The sequence below is a fragment of the Gadus morhua genome, chromosome 8 (genome assembly GCF_902167405.1).
Source record: "Gadus morhua chromosome 8, gadMor3.0, whole genome shotgun sequence".
In the NCBI taxonomy this organism is placed as follows: domain Eukaryota; kingdom Metazoa; phylum Chordata; class Actinopteri; order Gadiformes; family Gadidae; genus Gadus; species Gadus morhua.
In genome coordinates, this window is record NC_044055.1 from 3,094,342 (window position 1) to 3,121,841 (window position 27,500).

Below are 27,500 nucleotides of genomic sequence, written 5' to 3' on the forward strand. Positions count from 1 at the left end.
GACTCCCTGTCCAAGACACCATTTCATAAGACACAAATTCACAGCTATTGCACATTTGCAATCTCCACTGTGCCAAGTTTCAAGAGTAAAGACTTTATTGCCATATTGATATAAGGCTTGTAAATTCCAATACCTCAACAACAAGTTGTAGTACTCCAAAAACAAAAGACCAACGTAAATATACCGTAACCTAGGCTAATGGCAACTTTGTTTAGCGCTTCACATAATGACAAAATAATGTCATGATTAATTACTAAACATTTACAAAAAAACACTACCAACTTAATAACTAACATTCCAATGCATCTATGCTTCCAAATAGGTCGCTTTCATTGTGACGTGATGTCACGGTGTACAAGCCGTTTTCACAAATGTAATGATACACATCACCACTAACCGTCTTCTGAGTGACGAGAGAATCTGGCGGAAAGTATGTTAACAATAGGTAAACATGCTTACGACATTCCCGTTCCAACCTCCATTCTCCATTATCTGAAATGGCTTCAGTATGTCAACGGGGGAAACCTGCAATCTATCATGCTGCCGTGTTGCCATAGTGATGGCGAGTTTGACAACAACAACAAGTACAACTGACCAACAATCACAATACTTTTTAACGCAGTGTTTTGCTGCTTCGACCTGCTGTCAAGAACTACCTACATGTTAATCATATAATATTGTTATATAATAATAGTACAGTTTTTGTCCTACCAAGGACATGTGTTTCACCTCATCAAACCTAGCAAGAGTGGTGGAATTTGTTAATTAGGATGCAAAGCATCCAGAGTCTAACTGGAGCCCAAGGCAGAGAGAGGGTGTTTGCAGTGAATGTCTGAAAGCACTTCATCCTGTAATCTTGTTCCGCAATGGAAGGACCCCCCTCTACACTTGCTGCCCTACCTAATGCATGACAAAAACAGACTAAGGGGAAGCGACGACCGGGCTGTTCAGAACTGAGAGAGAACAGATCCATATACACTCTGGTTGTAGAATGGCAACACAAGTCTGAGACTACCCAAGTATTTATGTTGAAAAAATTGAAGGTGGTTGAAATTTAATCAAGTTTGATGGATCCTAAGGTAAAAAACACAATTAAACTTAAGATATCAAAACATGAATGCCAGGTCTGCAAAGTATTATCGACATACCTACTACAAAGCAACCCAATTAGAAGCTAGCCTTTAAAGGAAGGCAACAATTACACTTTAAACCCTGATTCTTTCATCTGTAAAGGCAAGAGAGAACCAAATGTTTGATGTTGCTGTAAAGCTGAAATGATGGTAAAATATATATATATATATATATTTGAATGGGTTCTAAGGGAGAGTTGGGAGGTCAATGGGTGTTCGTGGCCCTCTATCAGACCAATGATGCCTTTACAATAGTCTATTAGCATAGCATAGTAGCATCCATTTCCTTTTGGCTTCAATCTGCAGGACAATGGTTACCTGCAGTGTTGTTGTGGAGCAAAGCACATTGTAAAAAGAGGAACAGCGGTAAGAGATGGAAGACTTTGTGTTTAATACAAATCAAGAGAAAATGTATCTTAGAAATGTTTAACACATTAGAACATTTCCTCAAATCTCTTAGGCTACTGACTAAATTTTATTTTTTTGTCCAAACTCAAGTGTCACAACATGGTAAACACAGCTTTACTCATCACTTCAATGGGTGTGTGTGTGGCCACTGTGTGTGCCATAGCTCTTCATTCGCCAATGTTAATGCTAACTATAGTTTGTTTTTTTATCTATAGAATGGCATAGCTAAACGGAATGTGTCACCTGCGTCCCACAGAGAAGTTCCTCTACACACACCAAGACTTTTACTTCTCTCTAGGCGCAACCTTATTGTGACACACTTGTTGAAAGAATGAAAATGCTAGCCTCTGAACTTCCCTTACAATTTTGGTACAAGATGCAATCATGTAGCCAGGGCTGGGAGTGGAGAGTAAATGGTCTTTAAATGTAGGAGCTGGGACTGAAATCCTGTGTGTGAAACCCTGTTAAAAATGTCCCCATCCTACAAAAGATTCTCAACTCACGTATTAATATTGATGTGTAAGAAAGTCCTTTTAAGCACCTCTCTAACACACACATGCACACAGACACACACATATACACGGAGGCTCCCTAACAGGGCAACATACATTGAAGCCATGAAGAGTACTGCAGCAGCACGCTTAAAAATAGAAAAGCCAAGAGGAACAATGCATGTGCGTCTTCCTTCCTCAGCGGCCCGCCCCCCCCCCCCTTGCAACCCTCCAACTGTGGACCTCTGTGGAAATAACAGGAGACCTGCTGACTGTGGGGGGGTTGGTGGAGACTACATGGGGTGTTGAGGTGCAAAGCGACCGGGCGAACAGCACCTGGTGTTCCCAGGGCCTGCCCCCCCTCCCCAAGTACGGCCGAGTTGGAAACCCGATCGTCGTCAGGTACAAGAATAGCTTCGGCAGCACCGCAGGAAAAAAGGGCAGTTGGTCCTCTCGACCCGCGGTGAACTGTCATTGAACTAAGTTTCCCTGCGTCCAATCCACTCACCTCTGAGAGTGGAGCTTCGAGCCGAAGAGTTCCAGTCTGGGGCGATCATGTCGGAGACAAGGGGGTCTGGAAGTCTCCGCTTCATGGCTAACAGCGAGCGCAAACTCACCGCATCCTGTCCGGACACCGAAGCTCCCAGGAAAAGTGTATGGAAAGTTTTCAGATTGACAACGTGTAGACTAGACTTTAGGAATTCTCTTATTGAAGTCCCCTTCATTTTCATTAGTTAGTTTCTCTTCGGTATGATATCTTCTGGCCTCTGTGCCATCTCCCCCCACAAGCTCTGCTATTAGGATCGTTTCACCCAAGATTAACGGTAAATGAACACCCGTTTTAGCAGAAATACCACCCAGGAGACATAGAATTTGGGATGCGGGGCAATCTATATTTGACATTACATGCAACTAAATATATGATACACATATGGTCATCTTCTCTCTACAACTTTTTTCAAAGATGGTATGTAGATAAATAGGGGTGGTGTTAAGATATACAAATCACAGTGTAAATGTTCTGGCATGTCTTTATGACATGTATCAGTGTTCATGGTACTTTGCTTAGGCCTAATATGAAAGCACCTTGGATATAATGACCGGAAGACATTGTAAAAAAAATTATCCAAAGGCCATCACAAATAATTAGGTGTCTGGAGATTCTCATGCCTTTACCTAATAGACAACTATCTACATGTCGCATCTGCTTTATACACACAGAACTATAATTGGGAAACCATGTTGTGGTCTCCTGCCTGGACATTGCACTCTCATGCTGTTGCTTGTAGGAGCAATCGCGGTGAAACTGTGGATGTGGATGTAAGGATGTAGGACTTTGCCCTAGGACAATACAATGAGGGCAGGCGGATGATAATCACAATGACTAAAATATATTGAAAAATCAATGAAGCATCATTTCCAGAGACTCAAGGTTTACCTGACATGACAGTAATGCAGGACACCGTTCCGCTCTGAAATAGAATCAACAGCATTAATCAAATAATTTGCTCATAAATGTATGGGTGAATCTATACAGCATTTTAATTACGATTATGTCTAATGAACCTTGTCAAACAATGAGTGGAAGTAAACACAAAGTAACACTGAATAAAGTGTAAATGATAATGAGGAAACCGATTTAAAGTTATAATATCATTAGATCAGTATCAACATAAAGGACGCTTACTTAGGCCTATTTAATACAGGAACTACGGTATATAACAGCGTTTTGTTTTAGTAGAAGTATAGAATCGATTTACGCTCGGTTCGGTTAAGGTGCAAAAACCACTTCATATCAACTCCAGTTCCGCATTTAAAGGGTTAAACCGCGCATGTGAACCGTTCTCTTCCTCAAGTCGAGGCCAAAAATACAATTTGTCAATAAATCCCCACGCTCGTGAGTTGACTAATTATGAAATAGGGCCACCTGGGATTCTGTTTCTGTACCTGGGAAACACCTTTCCCCTTTCCCTTTGCATTCAGCTCGGCTAAACCGTTATTTTTTGCACACAACACCAAATAATAGGAGCGCCTTGTACGGCTGTGCAGCGGGCGGGGAGAAGGTGGGGGCAGGGCAGACAGAGACACGTGCGGCCAATAGGAGGGGCCATGCGGCTGAGGTGTTTGAGAAGGTGATGTCGTAAAGCGGATAGTGTGTCGTAAACCAGGTGCAGGGGAGGGAGGTGGAGTGGAAAACGAAGGGAGGGGTACGGATGGGGGGGAGGTGAGGTGGGGGGGTGCGAGAGAGGAGGTGACTCTCCGCCTGCATTTCAGACCAGACCGAAAGGATCATGGCGGATGGCCTCAGGTGTAAGCGCAGAAAACAGGCAAACCCGAGGAGGAATAGCGGTAAGTGAAAAGTCCTAAAAAGCTCAGAAAATCGATCCGATGGAACCGATGACGTGATTCTGTATTTCAGCAACTCCGTTGGGTGACTTTTGGACTATTTGGCACAATGTTTAAGGACTTCTTAACGCTGAAAGTAGTGGGCATATCCCAATGCGGTGTACCGTTATACCTGGCTCTCGTCTCTCCCTCCGCCTAGCGGTGCAGGCTGCGCCGGACCGTTAGGATGGTGGGGAGCGTCCGCTTCTTCTTTACACACTTTTTTTTCTTCCCTTTTCGTCTGCCACCTACACCGTGCGCACATTGCTGATCACAACACGCATATGCTGGTTGTATAGTTTGCAGATCAGCGTGCTGTGGTACTTTTTTTTCCCAATTCTGTTGAACAGAATGTGCGAAGAGCTAGTTCTGCTAACTTCAGATCCGGACCACTCTGATCACCCAGTGAAATGCAAAACACCAGCTCAACTTTAGGGAGTATCTTAACTTGTTTATCTTCGTTCCGGGGGGATAAATACAGAAAAGGATGAGGTATTGGTGTGCTTTGGTTGGCTGACCGCTTCCCTGATGAAGGCAGTAGGACTGGACGCTTGTTTTATTTTGTCGGGCTAGTTGGTCCACTTTCACTTCAGTCGCAGGACAACCCCTCCCTGCTTAACAGCATCGCCACATGTTTACGTGCTGGTAAGTCTAAATAGCCATTTACTATGTCGTTTCCTTGTCTGGCTTGTAACAGTAATTCATCGCAGTTGTTTTTTCGGAATTACTCATGGTTGTGTAGTATTGCGGAAGGGGAATTACACCTGTGTAGTTGCAATTGTGGGCAGTGCGAGCATTACGGTGAAGAAATGAGCTGTAGCCCTGCTCAAGGCTATATAAGGAATGCTTTTTAGAGACCGCTTTGTGAGATTAGAATACACGATAAATATGCTTGCTGAGAATTCTTATTTAATTATTTAATATTATTATAATAACAAAGCTAAAAAGCAGTTTTGCCTGTATTGCCTTTGATATAACTTATTATTATTATTTTTAGATTTATCTTTAAACACCACCTGTTTTGAAACGGCCTCGCTCATTGGGTGTATTCTTTACCTGTATTATGCCCACTTTCACGGGTGCAGCCAATAAAAAATATCCGTAGACGCTGAAGAGCACCTTTTTTCCTGCTGACGCCACAACGGTGACAGAGTGAAGCTGCGCGCTCTGTGCCGCCCAGCGTCCGTACAGGAGCCATCATTATGTTTACCTGAACACGAATAACGGGGCTGACAAATGGCCTATAAATAACACCTGCGGCTTTCTTAAGGCGCCGGTGCCCATTACGGAACATCTGTTTGTTTCATAAGGCAAAGAGACCTCACTAGAAGCCAAGAAAACGACTTCAAAATCGCCGCAGCAAATGTCAACTTGTGCAGGTAGAGAAAATATATGATTTTTGTTGTAGTTCGCCCATGCAATAACCACCAGCGTCAGCGGACGCTTGTTTCCTTTCCTTCTCGCGGGATTTATTGGATCAACACGTATTTCCAGCAATTGTTCATGGTTGATTTCGGCGTTTGTGTTCCCTTTATCTACGCTTCTCGAATTAGTGGGACCGAAGCTCCCTGCACTCGAACGGAGCTGCCGCCCCATATCTCACTAATAACAGTGGCTATAATAGAGCTCTGACGACGAAGCAGCGCGTATGGTTGTTTGTTGGGTTGCCCTGTCTACGTGTTATAACGTTAACGTCAGGGCTCCATGCACAATAACACACTCGCGTTTACCGTGTTTACCGTGTTTTACTAATCCCATCACCATTTGCTGAGCGCCGTGAGATCAGAATGGCGGTCAGTAGGTGCCATTACTGCAGTGGCGGCAGGATGGCCGCTTTTTCAGTGTAGAGACAACCAGGTATGCAAGGTGATGCAACACCTTTAAAGGTGTATTAAACGATATCGTGGTCATATCGGGTAAACTGAACGCTCATTGAAGATCCTTTGCCGTGTGCTTTCCACTTATAAATAGGTTTAATGTTGGTAGAAAATGTGAAAAGCTGCGCATCGTTCTGTGCGCACAATCAAATATGAAAGGTGCTGTGTGATGATGCGCGTTCAATGCCGTGTGGGCTAAACGCTCTTATCATTTCAAGGGAAGTTCATCCGCCTTCATTTTCTCTTGCTTGCCTTTTATTTTCTATCAGAGTTAGAATTTATTAAATGGTTGTATCAATAATTTTGATACTAACAAGCAAACGGATAATAACATAATATTTATAATATTACGAATCATCATCATCGTCATCATCATCATTGATGTTATGATTTGGTTACTTCTATGAAAGAAATATATAATAATGTATATTATATAATAATACGATTTCTTTCATTTTTGCGAGTCATTCCAAATAGCAAAGTTCACTATTGTACCTTTGCATCATTAGACATTCTACACACTTTGAAGGTGACCATCTTTGTTTCCAGTGGTTCCTGGGCCATGGTTCATTATGGGAAGGGGGGGGGCATTAGCTGATGCAGTAGAGAAGCAGCAGAAATTACAGTGTGAAGCTACAGGCTAACAGCATTCATGTCATGGGTGCTATAGCTGGTATTTACATCAAGTGGGGATGCAGTCCCAGGCCATGGGAGGAGGACCCGGTATGTCACAAGGATTCACCGTCAGCCCACAACCGTCGGTTGAGCCGTCACAGCAGGGGCCCCGATAACAAAGTTGTTGAACCAAGGAAAACAACAGTGTTGTGCCAATGTTGTTGTCTTTGATGTTAAATTTAGATTTGGGTTCAGGGTGAACTTAAATCGTCTCTGAATCCAGCGGTCCCCTTGTTGGCGTGGTCAGTCCCACCCTGGTGACTGTAGGCCGCAAGGCTGCATCGGTAAATGCACTGCTCTGTCACGGCTTTGGCATCCTTCTTTAAAGCGCACACATGCGCACATGTGTGTTGTTGTTTTTGTGTGTGTGTGTGTGTGTGTGTGTGTGTGTGTGTGTGTGTTTGTGTGCGTGTGAGCGGGCATTCCTCCCCAGCACATGCTCGCGTGCACTCTGGTGCTGTAATCTAACACTGCAATTTAGGGACTAGAGGAATGTGGCCTGGTCTTAACATACCCTGACAGGATAAACACAGCAGCCCGCTCACTTCTTGGCCTTTCTTATCGACACCAGACCAGACCCAGGCCAGACCCGGGCCTGACCTAGGCCAGACCCGGTCCAGACCAGGTCAGGGCCAGCCAGTGTTTTCCTTCCTGGGCCTTGGTTTTAAGAAATAACAACATTTAGCAGAGGTGACTCAACGTTCCAAAGTGTTCCCCTTTTTATGTCGAAATAAATCGATTTATCGATACTTTCCAACGGGGCTGTGTAAATATGGATGCAGCGTTGAATGTGACCGTGGCTCAAAGGATCCCTCTGATTGATTGCTCTATTGGTGTGCATTGGTTCTGAAGAGCAGAAGGGAGAACTGATAAACAAAAGATGTGTGCACTGATTAACCCCTTACTTTCTCTTAAGCCTAAGTGCCCGAGGCATTATGGGATGTGTCCGCGAGTGTGTGTGTGTGTGTGTGTGTGTGTGTGTGTGCTTGTGTAATGCGCACATTTATGCGCCCATGCCGTTTCCCCTTTTCACACACAGGGCCAGGGAATGACAAAGCACTCTGCAGGATGTCTTTAGCACATCTTTAGCATAAGCCCCTCCCCTCACCTTATATAGCACAGTGGGGGGAGGGGAGATCAGGCTCTCTGGTGTGCTCTCTGTGACTAATTGGGTCGTTCATGTGTGTTTTGTGTGTGTCCGAAAGGCAGGGAAGGAGGGAGGGTGAGGGGGAGAGAGAGGGAGAGAGAGGGAGAGAGAGAGAGAGAGTGAGGGGGGGGGGGGGGGGGAGAGGGAGAGGGAGAGGGAGGGAGGGAGAGAGAGGGAGGGAGGGAGGGAGAGAGAGAGAGAGAGAGAGAGAGAGAGAGAGAGAGAGAGAGAGAGAGAGAGAGAGAGAGAGAGAGAGAGAGAGAGAGAGAGAGAGAGAGAGAGAGAGAGAGAGAGAGAGAGAGAGAGAGAGAGAGAGAGAGAGAGAGAGAGAGATGCTGTGTACATTGGAAGCATGAGGGTCAGACAATGCTCTTCTCCTTGTGGGTGTTTTTTGCATAACAACTCCGGCCCTAGATCTCTTGGTGGGATCTCCGGCCCCACGTGTTGCCCTTGTGTTCCTCTCCAAACGTAAGAGGTATGGCCCCCAGGAGCACACAAGCCTCACCGGTTCCTCGTGGACATCCGTGAAGCCGCTGACTTAACATGACCCCCGGAACAGATCTTCTCCTTAATCTGCAAAGAGGACAACTGTTATCGTTTGGGCTTTTTCTGGGGTGTTTCCAGATTTGCTCGAAAGTCCTAGTCATGTAGTTAACACATGGTTCTCGTTTTGCGTGGTTGAAGTGCATTGACATGGTGGAAGTATATCTGTCATGACACAGGTTATACTCACGTATGCTGCAGAACCCAATAACAATGACAGTAATCATATCACTGAACATTAGCTGAGCTGTAGGTTGTATGGGGCTGCGCCGTGCGGCGGTGGTATTATCGGGTAGAATATCATGGCCACGTGAAGCCTGAGCCTAGTTTAGTGTTGCATAATGATGTTTGTGAGCAACAGTGTGCTGGGTGCATTAATTGAGGAGGAGATCAAATCATCACTGATCTTATTGTTGATGATAAGAAGAATTCATAATTTGTCATTTATCATTCATAACTTCCTCGCACACATGGGAAATTCCAACTCCGGTGATCGGTATGTTGTCAGCCTGCAGACTTCCATTCAGAAAACACATTTCCCAGAATGCACTGCCAGAGCGTGCGATTCCATACCCCATGTCTTGTTGGTTAAGACAAAGTGTGTCTATTACCGATTGGGAGGAAATTGTTTCTCAATTGACTTGACCTACATACTTAATACACATACTTAAATACTTACAAAACATGAATATAATACAACAACGTGTGAATGTTATTGGGGCATAATAGCATTATGGCTCCTATACTGAGAGACAAGGCTCATCCTACCTGTTCCCCAACTGCACTTTTGGAGCGGTTCAGTACTTATTCATTTTGTGCGTTCCTATTATTACAGTTACTAATGGGGAGGCGTCATTATTTAAAAAATTTGGAAAACGATACTGACTAAAAATAATAACAATCAGAAACCAACCGGAATTCTAATGTATAGTCTCCTAAAAACCGCGGCGAACCGATTGTCGGAGTGCCCTCGAAGCGTAATCCCGATTAAAAAAGAGCGGAGAAAGGTTCTGAGGGTCTGCACGTAACCCCTGTCCAGAGACCGCCCTTCTCTGTGTACCTGAAATAACAGCCCTTCTGCCGCTGCCTCCCTCAGCCCTCCTCCCACTTCGCCCCCTGCGGGCCAGGGCCGAGAGGGCTCTTCTAAATGCTTGTGTCGCCTACGGAGCCCAAGTTTTGAATGACAGCTCGCGAGAGAAAGAAGCCAGTTACCTTAGCCACTCAAAAGGCCAGCCTACCACTTAACATTGTATCATTGTGTGTTTTTGTGCGTGTGTGTGTGTGTGTGTGCGTGTGTGTGTGTGTATATGTGTGTTTAAAAAAAAGAAAGAAAGCGGCTCATTCAAAGATTTGTCTTTGAATGGATCAATGTGTGTTCGTGTGCGCACGCACCTGTTCGGGTGCCTGTTTTGGTATGCATGTGTGCGTGTGTGTGTGTGTGTTTCTGTGTGTGTGTCTGTGCTGCATGAGCTTGTGCCACAGGCTTTAAGAGACCGCTCTCTGGCCCCTGAAGCAGACCGGTGGAAAAACATGACCGACACTCTTCCGTCTCTTGTTGCAGGGTAGACTACATGGAGGTACAAGCGTGTCACATTAAATATCCGCCCATTCCAATCGAGTGACAATGAGCATTTCCATCACTGGGTATACCGGTCCATTGGCATCCCCTGATGGATTCAATAATGAATGAGCTATACCTGTGTTTACCTCGCAGGGCTGCGCTCGTTGTTGTTGTTGCCGTTGCTATTATTTTGTTCCTGTAGGCTAGCTAGGAGCGCAGGAATTGCTTTTGGGGACACTCCATGTGGATCTGAGCCCGGTTGGTGGCTTGCTCCAGGCATTGTATCGGCGACCCCCTGTGACAGCACTTTGCAAGTGTTGGAGCTGCTTCCTCACAGCCCTTAACTCCGATGTATTTGAAACTGACATCCACTCTACATTATACGAGTCCCACAAAGTGAATGATAAAAGCATTGAAGCAGCCCGCATCCACACATGCAAAAATGCTGTCACTGTGTGTTTTACTACCTTTACTAGGAGGTGTGGACTATTGTTATTGTTACTACTATTTAGCATATGTGAAGTTCTACATTAACATGGAAGTGGTAGAGCTGTACTTATTATTTTACAAACATTATTTTGCAATTGTGTCACATGAGGTAGTATTTATATATTATTGGGACTACAGGCAATTGTAGTTTGGTCATAATATATGCAACAAGACATTGTAAAAGAGGGTTAAGATGTTAGAGAAAAGAGTGAGTGAGAGAACAAGAGAAATACAGGACCCTGCAGAAGTCCTGGTCCCAGTGTGGGAATGTGAGGCGTATCATTAACACTTATTTATTTATTTATTTATCTATCTATCTGTCTGTTCGACATTAAGTTTTATCTACCTTTCTGTCTTGTCTGTCTGTAACGTTTCGGATTTTAGATTTTTGGAAACCCAATATATTCTTCACATTCTCGATAGCAAGGTACTGGGCTAGCCAAACCAAATTGTGATATTTATTCCTGGCTAGAGCAGCTAGCCCTCCACAACAAGATAAACCCTGGGAGCATTATGGATCGGAACCAAATGGAGATTGCTTCAGAGTAACTACTCCTGCCCTCCTATCTCCTCTTGCCACCATACTTATCTCTTTGTATCTCTCAGTCTGTCTCTCAGTCTGTCTCTCAGTCTCTCTCAGTCTCTCTCTCTCTCTCTCTCTCTCTCTCTCTCTCTCTCTCTCTCTCTCTCTCTCTCTCTCTCTCTCTCTCTCTCTCTCCTTAATGCATGTCCCTTCTTCTTCAAAGCATGGGACAGGTTAAGAACAAGTAGATGTATGGCATAGATTGAGATTGCAGGGCGGAGGGTTAAATATGAAGGGTACAGAGTGTTTAGACGCTGGTTATGTTAGGGTAAGAATGCATTAGCAAGAAATAGCCGTGATAGGCCTATTTCTGGAGATTTAATAGCGCCGATGCACATGCACGTGTCTTCGTATTCCCCTTAACGGGGCCTAATTTCTCCGATGCAAGCTCTGCCTTTCCAATTCGGTCGGAGGAAAATGCAGTCACCAATGACACCTTATAAATCATGCAAGCAAGCACACGCCTGAGTGAGATAGAGTGAGATAGAGGAGAGAGAGAGAGAGGGAGAGGGAGAGAGGGGAGAGATTCAATCAAGGAGGGGGTTTGTGTGCGTCTTTTATTGAATTACAGGTGATGCCAACTAATTGGGCCCTCCAGGGGTTGTCTGTAGGCCTATATGTGGGTTTGTCGTCCTGCCCGTGTCTGCTAATGACTGCGTATTCTCTCGGGAAACGGTGCAGTATAGTTGAAAATGTTAGAATAAGTGCTTTGTCTTTTTTCTCCTTTTTTTTTTTACTGACTGGGATTTTATGTCATTTATCTGGAAGTTTGGTGCCTGGCTGTTTCTCCACACACGTGCTACAGGCGAGCAATACAATCACAAATTAAACATAGTGACGTCGTGAATCCGATGAGCGTTAAGCAACCATTTACATCAACCAACAGATTGATAAAAACACCTGAATACAAAATGGCTTTTATAAACTATTTAGGCATTAAACCCTGAACAAGTACTGCTGAAAATGTTTTCACCCGTGTTCAAAATATTTGATACCTAGTTAAATCGGTTTCAATTCATATTATAGTGTTGATATCCGCACCAACCATAGAGAATAGATGCTTTTGTAACAGATAGAGAGTACATGATCGCACCAGGGATATTTGTTATGGAAATGTACATTCGGGCGGTAACCAAGCTAGGCAGTTGCCCAAAAGAACAGTTTGATAATTGGACTGAGGAATTTGCCGGAGAAGAAATCGTGGAAAGAAGCAACATTTATTTTCCTTCCACTCTCTCAGTGTCGTTAGGGGAACAGAACCAGGTGTCCACCATCTTATGTGGGCAGCTTATCTACAAACAAAAAGCAATACCCTCATGTTAGCTCCTCTTTTAACGTTTCCGCTTCAAAAGGTGGATATATTAGCCACAAGCAAGTCGTGTCTTCATGAGAATATTAGCTTATTAGTATCCCGTTAGCCACAAGGATGCTCTGCTAAATGGGAACATAGACAGGCTTGCCTGCTGTACAACATCAGAAGTGTTACTGAGTAGGATTCACATGAAATGCTCTCCCCTCAAGCAACAATTACATTACCGTCCGTCCAATTGACGGCTAGGTCTGGGTTACAAGCATCAACGTTTAATGGGAAACATCCAGAACAGATTTGTACTACAGCCTATGGGTTTATCTAGTTAGCTACATTGCTGGGGCTAACAGGAGCCGCCGCACATGATTTGTTCATTGATTTATTCTGCTCCTCTAGCTTCGAGTTCTAATGAACACACCGAAGATGATCAGTTGAGAGAGGAACGATGATCTAGAAAATGTGTGAATAAGCTACGGGTTGCTTCGGGCTGCCTTCCCTTATCCACTTTGGCTGAGACTAGATGATCAAAGCACTCCCACCCCTGTTGACTTGAGAGACTTTGCGACGTGTCTGTAGCTTGCTGCTGATGGTTGTGTCAGCCTCCCTCGGCTGTCAAGAAATGTGGGGCACAACACAAAAATCTAACGGCGGTGCCTGCCTGCCCTGTTGCTCAGTCTCTGTGATTTTTTGTTGTGCGCCGTGTTTTTTCGCTGTGCTGTGCTGTAGCTCTGGTGTGATGGTACTGTGCCACAACGAGCCCACTGGGAAGTTTGGCTCCCTCTTCCTTCGTATGAGGGCCCAGCTATTCGGCTGCTAGAGCAAAGCCATTCGTGCGTGGGCGTTTGGTGTGCTATGCGTGTTAAGCGTCTTTGTGTGATCAGTTGCCTTTTTTCCAAAAATATGTTTATTTGTTTAAGTAATCAAGCATTGGACAAATAGCGTACGTAGTTGCCTTTGCGAAGAATGTAATCAAGGATGTGTTTTGGTTCTACGAAGAAGGCTTGTTTCTGGTTTTGTCTGTCTTGGAAGTAATCTAATTTGTGTCTCCAAACTATTGAACCACATGTTGTTTATAAAACCTAAGCAAAATGAGATCCAAGGTTTTTCACAACTTTAATTCACCGGTAGCTAGAGTTCTACCTATTAGATCATACAGTTTTTGTTCAGAAAAAACGTAACTCTATGATCTAATATGTAGAACTCTCCGGAGAACAACACAAGGATGTCATATGCGCCTGGATATACTTTAGTCATATTTAACAGATATGAAAGTGTCTATCAAAAGTTTAACATTTTCTTTGCTTTAAGGTGCAGTGAGTAGAATTCAGTGGCATCTAGTGCAACAGACTTGGCAGAAATGTCATAATATTCATAAGTATGTTTTAATTAGTGTATAATTCCCTGAAGATAAGCAATATTATGTTTCCGCTAACCGATATCTGCAGAAGTCATTGCACGGGTGAGCGAAGGGGAACATTTGGTAATTTGATGTAGGCGTCCGTTTATTTAGAGGCGAATGGTAGTCTGAATTTTGATGTATTAAATGATCTAATTACTCCTTTGGCCTAATGCCTTGGATGGTTTGATAGAATGTAAGTAATGGTTCTTCAGCATCACTTTTGCTGCTCAGTCCATCAATCTTTCCCACTCACTTATGTAAGGTCAGAGACTGATGACACCGTGGGGGGGGGGGGGCACCTGATAGAAATCCATTCCATCAAACTGTCACACCATACTCTAACCTTAACCGTATACGCATTTAGCATCATCCATCTTCATAGCCCAAACTCCTGATTCCATGTGTGCTCCACCACACACATGTGTAATTGAAGACAGGTCTCGTTGTAGCTGTGAGGCCACAGCCTCTCTCCCAAGAATTGAAGGCCCAACCCGTGGGCTGCAGTCCTGCGGTCTCCTCGGGGTACTGTACACAAAGGAAAACGTTTCTACCTAAACGCGTCCCCTGCAAACAGGAGGTCTCATTCCCTCTGTGCGTCTGGGTGTTCTCATCATCCCTCTCATCAGACTTCCAGTGCTTTGCATTTTACAAACCAAGCAGTACTAATTCGGAAAAAGAAACCAACTCTGGTTAGGACGTTTGGCAAAAAAAAAAAGGTATACACATGGGAAATTCATTACTCCAATTTGGGAACAGCTTTTGGAATTGTATTTATAGGAAACACGCCTTTCGGTTAATGCCTCTTCACATATGGCTTTCTTTCTCTCTCCTCTTCTGCCATTTCCTCGAAAACATATCCACCTACCCTACCCTTCATTTTCAGAAGGTTCAGTATGAAGTCAAAGCAAAGCTGAACTTGTTCTGCTAGCCAGCAGGCCCACAGCGTAGCGATCTCCACCCTTAATCCAGCTCAGTGGACATCAACCGATCGTCTAAATTTTTGTTATGCAGATTAAATAAAAAGATGGTTCTTGAAAGTCTAGCCTTTTCAGTTTATTTTCACCTCTTTCCAAGTTCTTTTGTATTCAGATTACCTGTGGGGAAGAATGGGGTGAATGCGATGTCTGTGAAAAAATAATGGTGTCTATAGATGATACAGAGGAGGTAGGTAGATACCGGCCTAGTATATTAAGCTCGTCCATCACATGGACATCACATCTGAAACATTCTCATCCAATAGAAACAGCTGTTCCCATGATAAGGCAAGGCAAGGATATCCTCAGAGAAGGAAATAGCTTGATCCATGTCCAAATGTATTTTTAGAACCCTCTTTAAACTTTAGAGGACCATGTTCAAGGTCCGTCCACATGAATATTGATGAAGCAGTCAGACCAATTGATCCCCGTAGAATCATTCCCAGTACAAACAGAACGATCCCGAACTGTTATTTCTTTTTTTTTACAATTCTGTGAGAATCGGATTATCCAACAACTCGTCTGGACAACAACGTGTTTTTTTCTTTTTGTCTCGCTTCAATACACTTGGCGAGTTGGAACAGCTCCTGGAGTGTTCCAGCCCATCATGCCAACAGGCCCGGCTCACCCCGTGGGCCAGGCTCTGTCTGTCTGCATCAAACAGACACATTGTGCGTCACAAAAAGTCCCCAAATGTTTGCTTAGCAGGACTATTCCGTGTTGTCCCTTCCCTCTGACGGACAGATGCTCCCCAGAAGCCCTCCTCGCATCAACGGAGGTATGGAGGTCCATATTGTCGGGGCCTGTGTTCCGCTCCCCCCCCGTGGTCTGGGTAAAGGGACACACAATTCAGTCGTGCAAGTGGCCACAGATGCAAACAAATACACCCAAGGCACACCTGTTTATTCGAAACAATACACATAGCGCAAGAGCCGAAACCCAAAACCATACCCATACCCGCGGAGACGTTCAAAGAACTCACAGGACATCCTGCACATGTTGTACACAATACCGAAAGAGAGAACCCGATACATGTGCACGAACATGAAAAAGAAGTATACATGCACTCTCACACACACACACACACACGCAAGGACACACACGCGCAAACACATGCACATGCAAACGCACCGCAGAAACATACATTAGCACATATTTAACCTGGCACACAGACATAAATGCATTCATGCAAACAAAACTAAACCACATGCATTGACAATTTGACACACATCGAAACAATCACAAACGTATGCACACACAGACACAGACACACCTACACACTGCCAGTGGCTATACATCTGGGAGGGGAGCTTTGAACGCTGGCGGGTTTAGGATTATGTTTATTGTCTTTGCCGCCTGCCCTGAATGGGGAAAAAATCCAAAAGCCTTTGATTGCTTTTTGATGTTTTCCCTAATCACACCTGTGCACGGAAACTAGGCTAGCATCTCATTCCGCTCTCATCCGTGCAGGGCTTTCCGCGTGCAGTACGCGAGGATGCCTTCCTTTGACCTGCTTCTAGGCAGCCAGCGGTGAGTCGGGCGAGGCTAAAAGCACGTAAAAGAACACTGCCTGGCTTTGAAATCACCCACACAGACCTGGACCCCCGCTCCCCCTCCACACACACACACACACACACACACACACACACACACACACACACACACACACAAACGTCTCTACTCTCCTATTATTGCTGCACACCAACGCTTTGCTTTATGCTAACAGGCAGGGTCTTCCAAGACCCCAGCGTTCAAAGGGGGGGGGGGGGGGGGGGGGGCTGGCTTCACGCCACAACCCAGAAATTACTTTCTTGCACCGAATCCAGCGGGGTTTCTTATAACGAGCGCTCTGAAGCCCTGCCCGCCAAACCAGGACGCTCGGCGAGGTCCAATGTCTTAACGGCTCCCGGCATATGGCTCCCGGCGCCCTGTTCTTTGTTCTCTCGCCGGTACACGGGGTTAGCCCGCTCTGCGTCTCCCAACAGGACACCCATCCATCCCCGTTGTCGTGGCCCCGCTCCCGGGTACCAGCATGGCCTCGTTGTGGTCCCCGTCCAGACAGGACAGGCCCGGGGCTGGGCTGGGCTGGGCGTGTCAGCGCTGGGCCAGCGTTTTGCCTCAGCGCCGCCGCTCCCCAGCGTGCCTGCAGCCCGCCGTGGCTAATGCCTGTCCTCATGCACTGTTGACATGCGGTAGATTGTTGCTTTGGCAAGGGGGTGCTGCTCCCCCCCACCCCCGGGGCCAGGAGCTTGCTGATGTGATTGAATAATAGGATGTCAGTGCACGGGCCGCGCAGAGGCGCGCTGCATACAGAGTCACAGGGCGGAACTAAGAGGGGATCCGCCGCTGCGTCTTAGTCAGTGTTTGTGTTGTGATGATACATCGGCCGGCTACAGTGGCTCTTATCACAGAATGTAAAGTGCACAGGCTTTTTATTTTAGGATGAGTTGTTGAGCTGGGAAATAATCTTGCTACAATCGGCGTCCTTCTCTAATACAGGCAGGACCGTTTAGGCCTTAGACTAGAGTACACTAGATGTTAGCGTTGGATTGCCTTCCGCTGATGAGTTCTGTTGAATTCTTGTTGTTCTTTAAAACAATGTTAAGTAAATGGGAATACGCGCTGTGACACTAAGGCCAGAGATCCCTTTCTTTGATGGGGGAAAGTGTATTTCTTTGTAGCTCATTTCTTGCTGAGTCTCCAAGTAGAGCAGTAGTGTGTGTGTGTGATGTGAATACCAAGCAGGTGGGAAGAGGAGAACACTGTTGGGAACATGGCTGTTTGTGTGTGTGCCAGAGCTCACCAGCCCAGCAACACCTGGGGTGGGATATCTGAAGCATACAGATGATTATAAATAAAGCCAGAATCCTATTTTTAATATGCATATATATATATATATATATATATATATATATATATATTACAAAATGAAGAAAAATGATAGAATGTCTAGACAGAGATTGAAGCAAAGAAAAAGAAAATCCATGACAAACGCTGTATCGCATCGACGCTACAGAAATATGGCAGCAGGGTAATGCCTGGAAGCATATCATCCCTCCTGAGTTTGACATCAAGGCACGATAGTCAAGGATAATGGCTCCTTGCTCATGGTCTGATCGCCCTACCGCGGGCTGGGCCCCGGCGGTAGAGCCGACTCGGTTCGTCTCGGTCACATTGCGGCGGAGGACATATTTGATTGAAAACGTGGACAGGTACGGCTCCAGGAGATGATGAAATGGACGACTCAAGAACACAATAGACTGCGGTCACCGCCCAGCTGCTGTCACTCTCTTGTTCAGGCTTAGGGCCGCCCCTTCCGCCCGCTTATTGTTATTGCATTTAGGGCATTCATTTTATTGGATGGAGTAAGCCCTGCTGTTGCGTAAAGCTTCCGATGGTGCGATCCCCCTCCAGAAATGGCCGGATGGTAGCGACCGGGCCCGGCAAAAACAAGACACTTCGGGTCTCGTTAGACAAACAGGCACGTGGGCATGGAGGCAGATTCACTCAATGCACAATGGTTTCTATGTTTAGCAACAACAAGAGCTCACAAGGTATCATGGATCTGAGCAAACCTGAGCTATGTAACAGGTTCGCACTGGAGCCTCGATCTGTGTGCTATTTTACACACCAAGGGTACAATTCAGAGGAAGAAAGGTGACAATCACAACCACGCCTAGAGAAAGCTAGGTTATTTTTTCAACCTCTCAGTCACGCTTGTTCCAACGGGATTGGGTCTTCCTCAGCTTCTGTGTCACGCGGTTGAATTTGAACCAGAATTGGCAGTAAGGTGGTAGAACTGTGGCTAGCTTGCGGGTTCTTGTGTTGGTTTCTGGCACAGGGAGGGTAAGCGCTTGATCTTTCCGGTGGAATGAGGTCAGTGTGGCAGGTGCAGTGAACAAACGCTCCAATCACCTGAGGAGGGCTCTGCGTGGCGCAGTGCCGGGGTTGTCACGGCAACCCCAATCCCGGTGATAATGTGGTGCGAGGCGTTGCCCAGGTGCTACTTGTGTTTGTGTGTGCGGTTATTACGAGCGCCGCCGTTGAAGTCCGGGTGCTGATGACGCGTCTTGTGCGGTTGAAAACACATTCAGCAGCAGTAGCCAACCGGTGAGCGGGTTAGAACCACCTGACGCAAAATAAAAAAGCACGGCCTCAGAGTTGAAAGGTCAAGACGACAAATGCCATGTCAGCAGTGAGCAATTCAGAATTATCTCAAGCGAACGGCGCACGCTAACTCAGATCTGAACCAGTTGTGTCTCGTTTCACAGACCATGTGCTCACCTCTAGCCCCAGCTAACCCCCCCCCCCCCCCCCCCCACACACACACACCCCCCACCCCCCACCAACACAGTGGCCTTCTCTGCGCGCTTGGTTGCTCCTCGTGCTCAGCCAATAGGCACGACAGCGCTGCCGGCGACCTTTACAGCCCTGTTAGCATGTGCCTGGCTCTCCGCTCCAGCGCTCTCTCTGCTACTGCACTGCCTCCCTGTCTCGCTCTGCCGCTCAGCTGCTCTGGTGTGGGCTGTTTTGATGCAGCCTTTCCCAAGGCATGCTAGTGTTATGCTAGCATGATGCTGCTAACCTACCTACTGCAGTTTTGCCCCCCCCCCCTCTCACACACACACTTAGCAGCTTTGTCTCTAGGCTGGAGTGGGTCTAAATCATCTTTGACATCTAGGTCTCGTTTCAGGGCTCTGACTAAGCTTTTACGGGCTGACCTTTTCTCACCCAATTTGTGGTGGCGGATTTCATCTTCACTGTAACTGTTTTTCATTAGGCTGGTTGAGAAGGCCTTCCGTTACTTTGGTGAGTTACATTAGGGCAACGGACTGATGGCTCTATAATTCCTGGGCTCAAAGGATTGTGTGTGTGTGTGGGTGGGTGTTTTTGGGCCTGTCTGTTTGTGTTTGTGTGTGTGCATGCATATGTGTGCACTTCTTCGCTCAGGAATATATAATATATCAAACAATCTGAGTCGGTGAGTCAGCATGGTGTCAGCAGGTAAAATCTGTTGAATTAAGTGTTTTCTCTCATTACATAAACCCCAATGAAATGACCGCACACCACAAAATGTATCCTGCACACAATTATCGTGCATTCATTCAATTGAAAGTTGCAAGTGCAAACTTTCCTTCAGTGGCAAATACTTTCATTGCTATCCAAAATGGCATCAAAACAAGGTACAGAGCTGTCCGTTTTGCTTTGGTCAGCAGATTCCAGGAATATGTTTACCCATATCATGCTTTCGTCCTTGAATATAAAGTGTTAAGCCAACGCCAGGTGGAAGTCATCAAATGCCTGATATTTACTAATAGCAGCTCAGTTACACAAAGCTTCCCCAGAATGCTTAACATGTTTTATGGACCAGGGTCTATATACAGAGGGAAATCATAGCTTTACATCAGCCGTATCATTTCACTAAGCAATGGCTGTAGTCACGGTTTCATTTATCAAAAGGGTTGTACATGGGAAGCAAAGCGGTAGCAGAGGAAGCCCTGAAATGATGTGAAGCCCGTCTCTGTTGTCTTGGTTAGTCTTATCTACCTGTTAGCAGGATGCTAACAGTGCAATAGCACTTCTGTGGTGCCTTGGTTAGTCTCAGCTACGCGTTAGTAGCTGCTTTAGCACTTACGTGGCAACTCGATCAGGGCGAGCTACCTTTTAGCATTCTGCTAACGGCTCTAAAGCCCCTCATGGTTTCTCAGTGAGTCCGGGCTACGCCTTGACTACAGTGGAAGTGAGTCCGAGGCTCCGAGCCAAGCGCTAGCAGGAGGCTAACGGTGCATTAGCGTTCTTGTGGACGGCGGTGTGACACCGAACCAGGCGCCAGCGTCTGGGAGTGAGTTTATGAGCTCAATAGTAGGTGGGAAACGTCTTTGGGGGGCATGCCAGGCGCACACACACCGCAATCCATTAGTGCTCATAATGAAATCATGCAGTCACATGCAGGTAGTGTACAGGTTATATAGCCAGAAGCCCGCCACGGCTCAGCGCACGGCACTTCCATTAGCAGGCTGGGCTCGCACGCACGCACGCACACGTGCACACACACGTGCACACACACTTGCACACACACACTTGCACACACACACGCAAGCTTGCACATGCAAACACGTGCATATACACACACAAATGTTTGTACGCACACACATGCACACACACATACACACACACACATGCATATAGACATGCACACACACACACACACACACACAGACTCTGGCTCAGTACTGAAAGAACAGCTGGGCTTCTTAGGTGAATTGAATCAGTTCCTTCCCCTGGTGGGTCGGGTTACTCCACGGCAATCTGAGCCCTCAAATTGATCTCTCCCCCCCCCCCCCCCCCCCCCTCATCCTCTCTCTTTATTTATTATTTTCGCCCCACCCTCTCTTCTCCCCTCTTCCGGCATTTCCTGGACCCCGCCGAGTGTGTGCCTGGGAGAGGGGGGTCGCCCTGTCCTGGGGGCCCGGGGGCAGATCTTAGGGGCCCTCCGTGTATCCGCTCTGGCGGCCCGTCCTCTTGGGGGTCCCTGAGTGGTGGTGGGGCCGCGTGTGTGTGTGTGATTGTGTGTGTTTGTGCCTGTGTGTGTGTGTATATGTGTGTGTGTGTGTTTGTGTGTGTGTGTGCATGTGTGTGTGCGTGCGTGCGTGTGTGCGTGTGTATATGTGTGTGTGTGTGTGTGTGTGTTGGCATTTTTCTGATTATTTTGGGGGAGAAAAATGTAACTTATGTGTGTACGGTGTGTGTGTTTGTGTGTATGTGTGCTAGGGCTTTGACTTCGAACTTCGTGATTCGAATATAATTCGAATATCAAAAAAATAAATCAAAATTCGAACGAATATTAGGCAGCCCTTAATATTCGAACCTGTTATTGGCAGGCCAAGAGTGAGAGACGTCGGAGAACCCATGCAGTCTATTCATAATATTGTAATGACCACGGAAGAGGCAGTGAATGAAGTATTGATTAGACAGCGATTTATCAGAAACATAATAAACCGTTGGAACACGCAAGACCGGTAACCACAGCAACGCCTGTAAACAAATCTCGCAAAGCCCAATCCAGGGCTGAATCCGAATACTCACTTATAGTATGCATTTTGTAGTACGCCACAAATATAGCGCGTCCGAATGCTCAGTGTGCATTGTGTAGTACGGAAAACGTTTCCGAATGCGTACTACCGCCACAGTATACAACGGTAGGTCACTACGTTACCAGACTACGAGTCAGCCATCTCTTCTTCGTTCGTTACCAGACTACGAGTCTGGTAACGAACGAAGAAGAGATGGCTGACCCGACACTACCAACAGCGGCTTAGAAAGACGTCATAGAAAGCGGCGAAAAAAAGAGACATTAAAAAGAGTAAAAAAGTAAAGTACGTAATTAAGTAAAAAGAGACATTTTTAATTTAATAGCAACGATGACAAGACGGAAAACAGGTAACTTATCAAGGTAATTTTGCCGGCATCTGAGGGGAGACACGTCATCTCCAAACATCCGGTGGAGTTACGGCGGTGTTCGGAAGCGTTCAGAGGCGTTCTACGCATAGCTGTAGACCGTTCTAGGCGTTCTACGCATAGCTGTAGACCGTCCTACACTGTCAAGTGTAGTACGGTCAAGTAGTAGACACTGAACATAAATAGTATGTACTAAGTATTCGGATTCAGCCCAGGTATTACTGAAGGCATTTAATGGTCAAAATATTATTAATAAATATTCGAATATATTCGAATACTAATATTGATAAACAAACGAACTTCGAATATGATTTTTGGCCAAAAGTCAAAGCCCTAATGTGTGCATGCATTTTGTTCGCAATCTCTCTCCGTCTATCGACCCTTTCATTTATTTGTCTTCCCCAGATCTATTTTAGTTTTGTTTCCTTCCATCCCTATGATCAGATCTGAGCTCAGAATCCCGCCGTCGGTTGCATACCTGTTCAGTGTGTTCTGACACAGAGGCGCAGGGTTGAGGTAACATGGGAACATTGACTAGATTGAGATGAACCTTGTGCTGGCTGGGAGACAGTGAGGCGACCTGACAAACTGAGCTTTAGCCCTGATCTTTCATTTCTCTGCAGACTACATTTTTGCTGTGCTGGTTTCCCAGCTGCACAGCCATTGAGTTATTGCACCTAAAAAAAAAAAAAAAATTGATCTATAAAATGGGGCCGGAAGGTTCTTTGGAGAATGAACCTAATAAAAATGTCTGTGTGTCTCAAAAGACTCAGACTGTGTTCGAGGTTGAGACACACACGTCACACACAGACACACACATTGACACACTCACAGAGACACACACATACGCGCACAGACACACACACACACACACACACACACACACACACACACACACACACACACACACACACACACGCACACACACACCAGCACGGCAAAAACGTAGTCTAGATCTATTACGTAACTCGTTTGTGTATTTTACTTTCCTCCGCGAGCCTGCCTGCATCCACTATCAATAGCCCACTGCTCTACTGCTCCTCGGCCCAAGAAGACAAAGTAGGCTACGGCTCAGAGAGGGAATGGAGCCACTCCGACAGGGCTCACAACAAAACAACCCACCGGCAGCATGTCACTCTGTTACTCTCTCACTCCCCCGGTCCACAGGCCCTCTTCAACCTCCCATTATCTCCCTGCCTCTCTGTTTCTCATTCTCTATCGTCTCTCCCTCTCTCTCTCTCTCTATCACACACCGTCTCTGTCTCTCTCCCACTGTCTATCACACAACGCCTCTCTCCCACTCTCTATCACACACCGTCTCTGTCTCTGTCTCTCTCTCTCTCTCTCTCGATCTCTCTCTCTCTCTCTCTCTCTCTCTCTCTCTCTCTCTCTCTCTCTCTCTCTCTCTCTCTCTCTCTCTCTCTCTCTCGATCTCTCTCTCTCTCTCTCTCTCTCTCTCTCTCTCTCTCTCTCTCTCTCTCTCTCTCTCTCTCTCTCTCTATCCCACCATGTCCCTCCATCTCTCACCCACTCACCCACTCTTTCTCTCTCTGTCTCATCCACCCTTTCCGTCTCTCTCTCACTATACACACTCATTCAGCAGCACTATCCAATAGTTGTTTTATTGAATTCATTGAGCCAAAATTAGCACGCACATGATCATCAAGTCAGTATGTGGATTGTCAATTTAAAGTTGGCCATAATGAGGGATAGTCAAACATCTCATCAACCCTTTTCTACATATCTTCTCGACATTTCTTCCATCATTAGCTGCTGCTCTCTTCCGTTCTCTTTCCTGTGACTCAGATTACTTCTCTCTCGCCCTCTCTCTCTCTTTGAGGCCGAGCAGAGGTAAACAGGAAGTGACCGGTCACCTCCTCATAGCGCTGGCTTCCTCCTATGTCACTTCCTGTGTAGCTGAAGGTCTGCATTAAGATAACAGCCTTCAGGTGTTTTTTTTCTTTCTTTTTTATAACTGCATGTTATAAGTGGTTGCCCGCAAGCACACACGCACGCACGCACGCACGCACGCACGCACGCACGCACGCACGCACGCACGCACGCACGCACGCACGCACACACGCACGCACACGCGCACACACACACTGTTTATAGAGAGTAAGAGGAATAGGGCTTTGCATGAAAAATAGCTAAAGTCTACCCTTCCTCTCATGAGATATGCTGTCTGGGGTGAATATCACTCTTTTTCAAGATTGGACATTTGAAACCGGACGATTCCAGTGAGAGTTTCACTTGAACTGAAACAGAAACGTTTTCATATCGGCAGCACAGGTGTCTGTCATTAGGTTAGCAGCACCTTGACTACCACCACGTTGGTAAGGAACACATCACTTTCTTCCTGTTGGTTTTAATATTTGATTAACAGTAATTTGAATGTACATGATAATTGAATGACAGAACCCCCCCCCCCCCCCCCCCCCCACAAACACACACACACACGCACACACACACACACACCATCACTTTTCCAGGCATTAAGTTGAGATCAGAGTCTTTGAATTATGTAATCTTTACTTGTTCAGCGTGACTCATGACACACACACTTGCGTGCAGGCATGCACACACAACTGTACGTGCACCCACACTCATGAAGACCCACACACATTAGTTTCAGGAACACGAATTCAGAGGAACATGAGTTCATTCCGACAATATCTGGAAGTGCTCCATCATTCATACGCACGTACACACACACACACACTCACAAGCACAAAATCACAAGCCCCCACACATTTATGTACTCACCTTTGCTAGGTGTGTGCGTGCGTGCGTGCGTGCGTGCGTGTCGGGTACACGTAGAGCTCAAGTGAACCCACCCCCCCCAGCCTAATGATTCATGGCCTGGTCGTCTCCTACCTTGGGATCTCCATGACAACCACCTTGCTGGTAAATGTCTTGTGATTGGTAAAAGGCTTGAGTGTCGTCCCACCTGTGACCCGAGAGCCCCCCTGACAGGACCCACCATGGGGGAACAGACATAATTGCAGTGTGTACGTAATGCCATCAACCTGAGCATTAAGGACAGGGATTCACAGGGAGGGGACCTTACATTATAATACTGCAACCAGGGTTGCCGTTTTCCAGCACTGTCCTTAACCAATAGTTGAACAGGTCAATAAGGGAGGAATTGTTAAAAATTAATAAGATACAAAACACACGTCTTTTGCTAAATTTAAGTGATAGTTGAACAACTCCAGCGCTGCAGTAATCATATGAAACCATAATTCTTCAAAAATAAGCCCCTCATTTTAAGCGGCTGCCTTTGTCCGCCAAACAAAACAATGTCAAATGGGACACAACTACTGCCATTTGTAGACTAACAAGGCAGACCAAACCGCACCCATTTTTTTTAAGAAACTGTGCATAAAGCGTGGCCGAACAGAACCTAGTCCTGACCTTCGGTGGATTCTCTGGGGCGCCCAAGTAGGACGATATCATTTATTTTCTTCAACTAAGATTTCCACCATGACGACATTCCCTCGTTACCAACGTAGTCCATACTTTTCAGCACTTCAGGATATATATTAAATATAATCTTTCCAGGTTTGGAGTTAGCGAAAAAAAGCTCACATCTGTTTTTAACTTCACTGACCAACGTTGAAACCTATTTCATGTTGTGTCTTTTTTTCTGACGTGCCGGATGACCTCACAGCCTCTCTCCCACCTTCTCTGCCTGACCACGTCCTGTTTCCTTCTTTGGGGACAGGGAGGGACAGATGGTCTATGTCCTGATTATGTCCAGATTATGTCCTGAAAAATGTCCTCTTTATGATTACAGGGCATGTTCTAGGACAGGCATACACTACATACAGACTACACACACACACACACACACACACACACACACACACACACACACACACACACACACACACACACACACACACACACACACACACACACACACACACACACACACACACACAGACATAAAGTGAACTCCTAAATGATTGGTTAGTGTCTCTTGGGCATGCTCACACACACACACACACACACACACACACACACACACACACACACACACACACACACACACACACACACACACACACACACACACACTTGGCCGATGCTAACAAGGGGCGGGTCTCTGTCTCCCTCTGTCCAGGGCTGGCTACATCTGGTGGGGCTTTCTCCTCCCTCCCTCTCGTTCTTCCTCTCGTTCTCGCTCTCCGTCTTTGTCTCTCTCTCTCTCTCTCTCTTTCTCTCTCGCTCTAAATAACCCAGTTGCTCACCTATCCACTTTGAACAGCTTACGTCACTTTCTTCCTCGCCAATTGTCGACGTGAATCAAAGTGTTCAGGGTGACGCTGAGGAGAAACGGTGACCTTAATTACGTGGGTCACTGTTGTCTTATTATGACATGCTAAGCTAGCGATTTAAAGCTAGTTGTCTTTGACATTGAGTTAGCCTCCTGAGGCCTTGGGGAATGTCCACTGTGCCACGGTGTGAACGGTATACAGAGTCGTGGTGAAATTGAGTTATTGGTGGCATTTGGATGTTGACTAAGCGAATAATAGGGCATATTTATCCACTACCATGAGCCAAAGAGTCTGCTTTGATGTCATGCTGCTTAAGCATACTTATAGTTATACATTTCTCCCGTAATCAACACAGAAGAATACCTCATTGAGACGGAGCGAGAATATACAGTTTTTAACAAATTAGTCTTATCTACGACCCCGCAGTTGATCCTGACAGCCAAACACATCTGACCTCATTATCCCCGGAGTTCCCCATCAGTCCGAAAGAGATCGTCCCTGATTCACGAAAAGTGAACGAGTCATCGTTGTGAGGACAAGGTTCCTGTAAGTGCAACGACTAACAGTTCAACCGGAGGGCCACCCTATCTCATTAGTTACCCCTGTTCCCGCCCATACCCAGCCCTCCTATGTTGTCTGGCCACATTTTGGAGCAAGACATTCACAGAGACAGATAAAAGGCAAAAGGCGTAGACAGCTTCAATGATATACTTGGTTCTGTTTTACTCTTGACACCCGCAAACACACAGAGACAAACACACAGAGACAAACACACACACACACACACA

The 27,500-nt window shown here is 46.0% G+C and overlaps 1 protein-coding gene and 1 long non-coding RNA gene across 3 annotated transcripts in view; one reads left to right on the forward strand and one right to left on the reverse strand.

Moving 5' to 3' along the window:
* The window catches only part of LOC115548315 (uncharacterized), a 20,336-nt gene extending 16,294 nt beyond the window's left edge, over positions 1 to 4,042 (reverse strand). Inside the window, exons 1-2 of one of the 2 annotated variants that reach the window (XR_003977571.1) lie at positions 3,977 to 4,042; positions 2,538 to 3,501 (exon numbers count right to left, since the gene is read on the reverse strand). This is a non-coding gene — a long non-coding RNA (uncharacterized LOC115548315). Of the gene's footprint in view, positions 1 to 2,537; positions 3,936 to 3,976 lie in introns of those variants that run through there. The other variant, XR_003977570.1, reaches the window with a different exon arrangement.
* A 186-nt stretch (positions 4,043 to 4,228) lies between these two features.
* The window catches only part of zeb1a (zinc finger E-box binding homeobox 1a), a gene marked incomplete at its 3' end in the record, with an annotated part of 51,353 nt that continues 28,081 nt past the window's right edge, over positions 4,229 to 27,500 (forward strand). Inside the window, 1 exon segment of the mRNA XM_030363343.1 lies at positions 4,229 to 4,378. Within this exon segment, the coding sequence (XP_030219203.1) occupies positions 4,321 to 4,378 (58 nt within the window).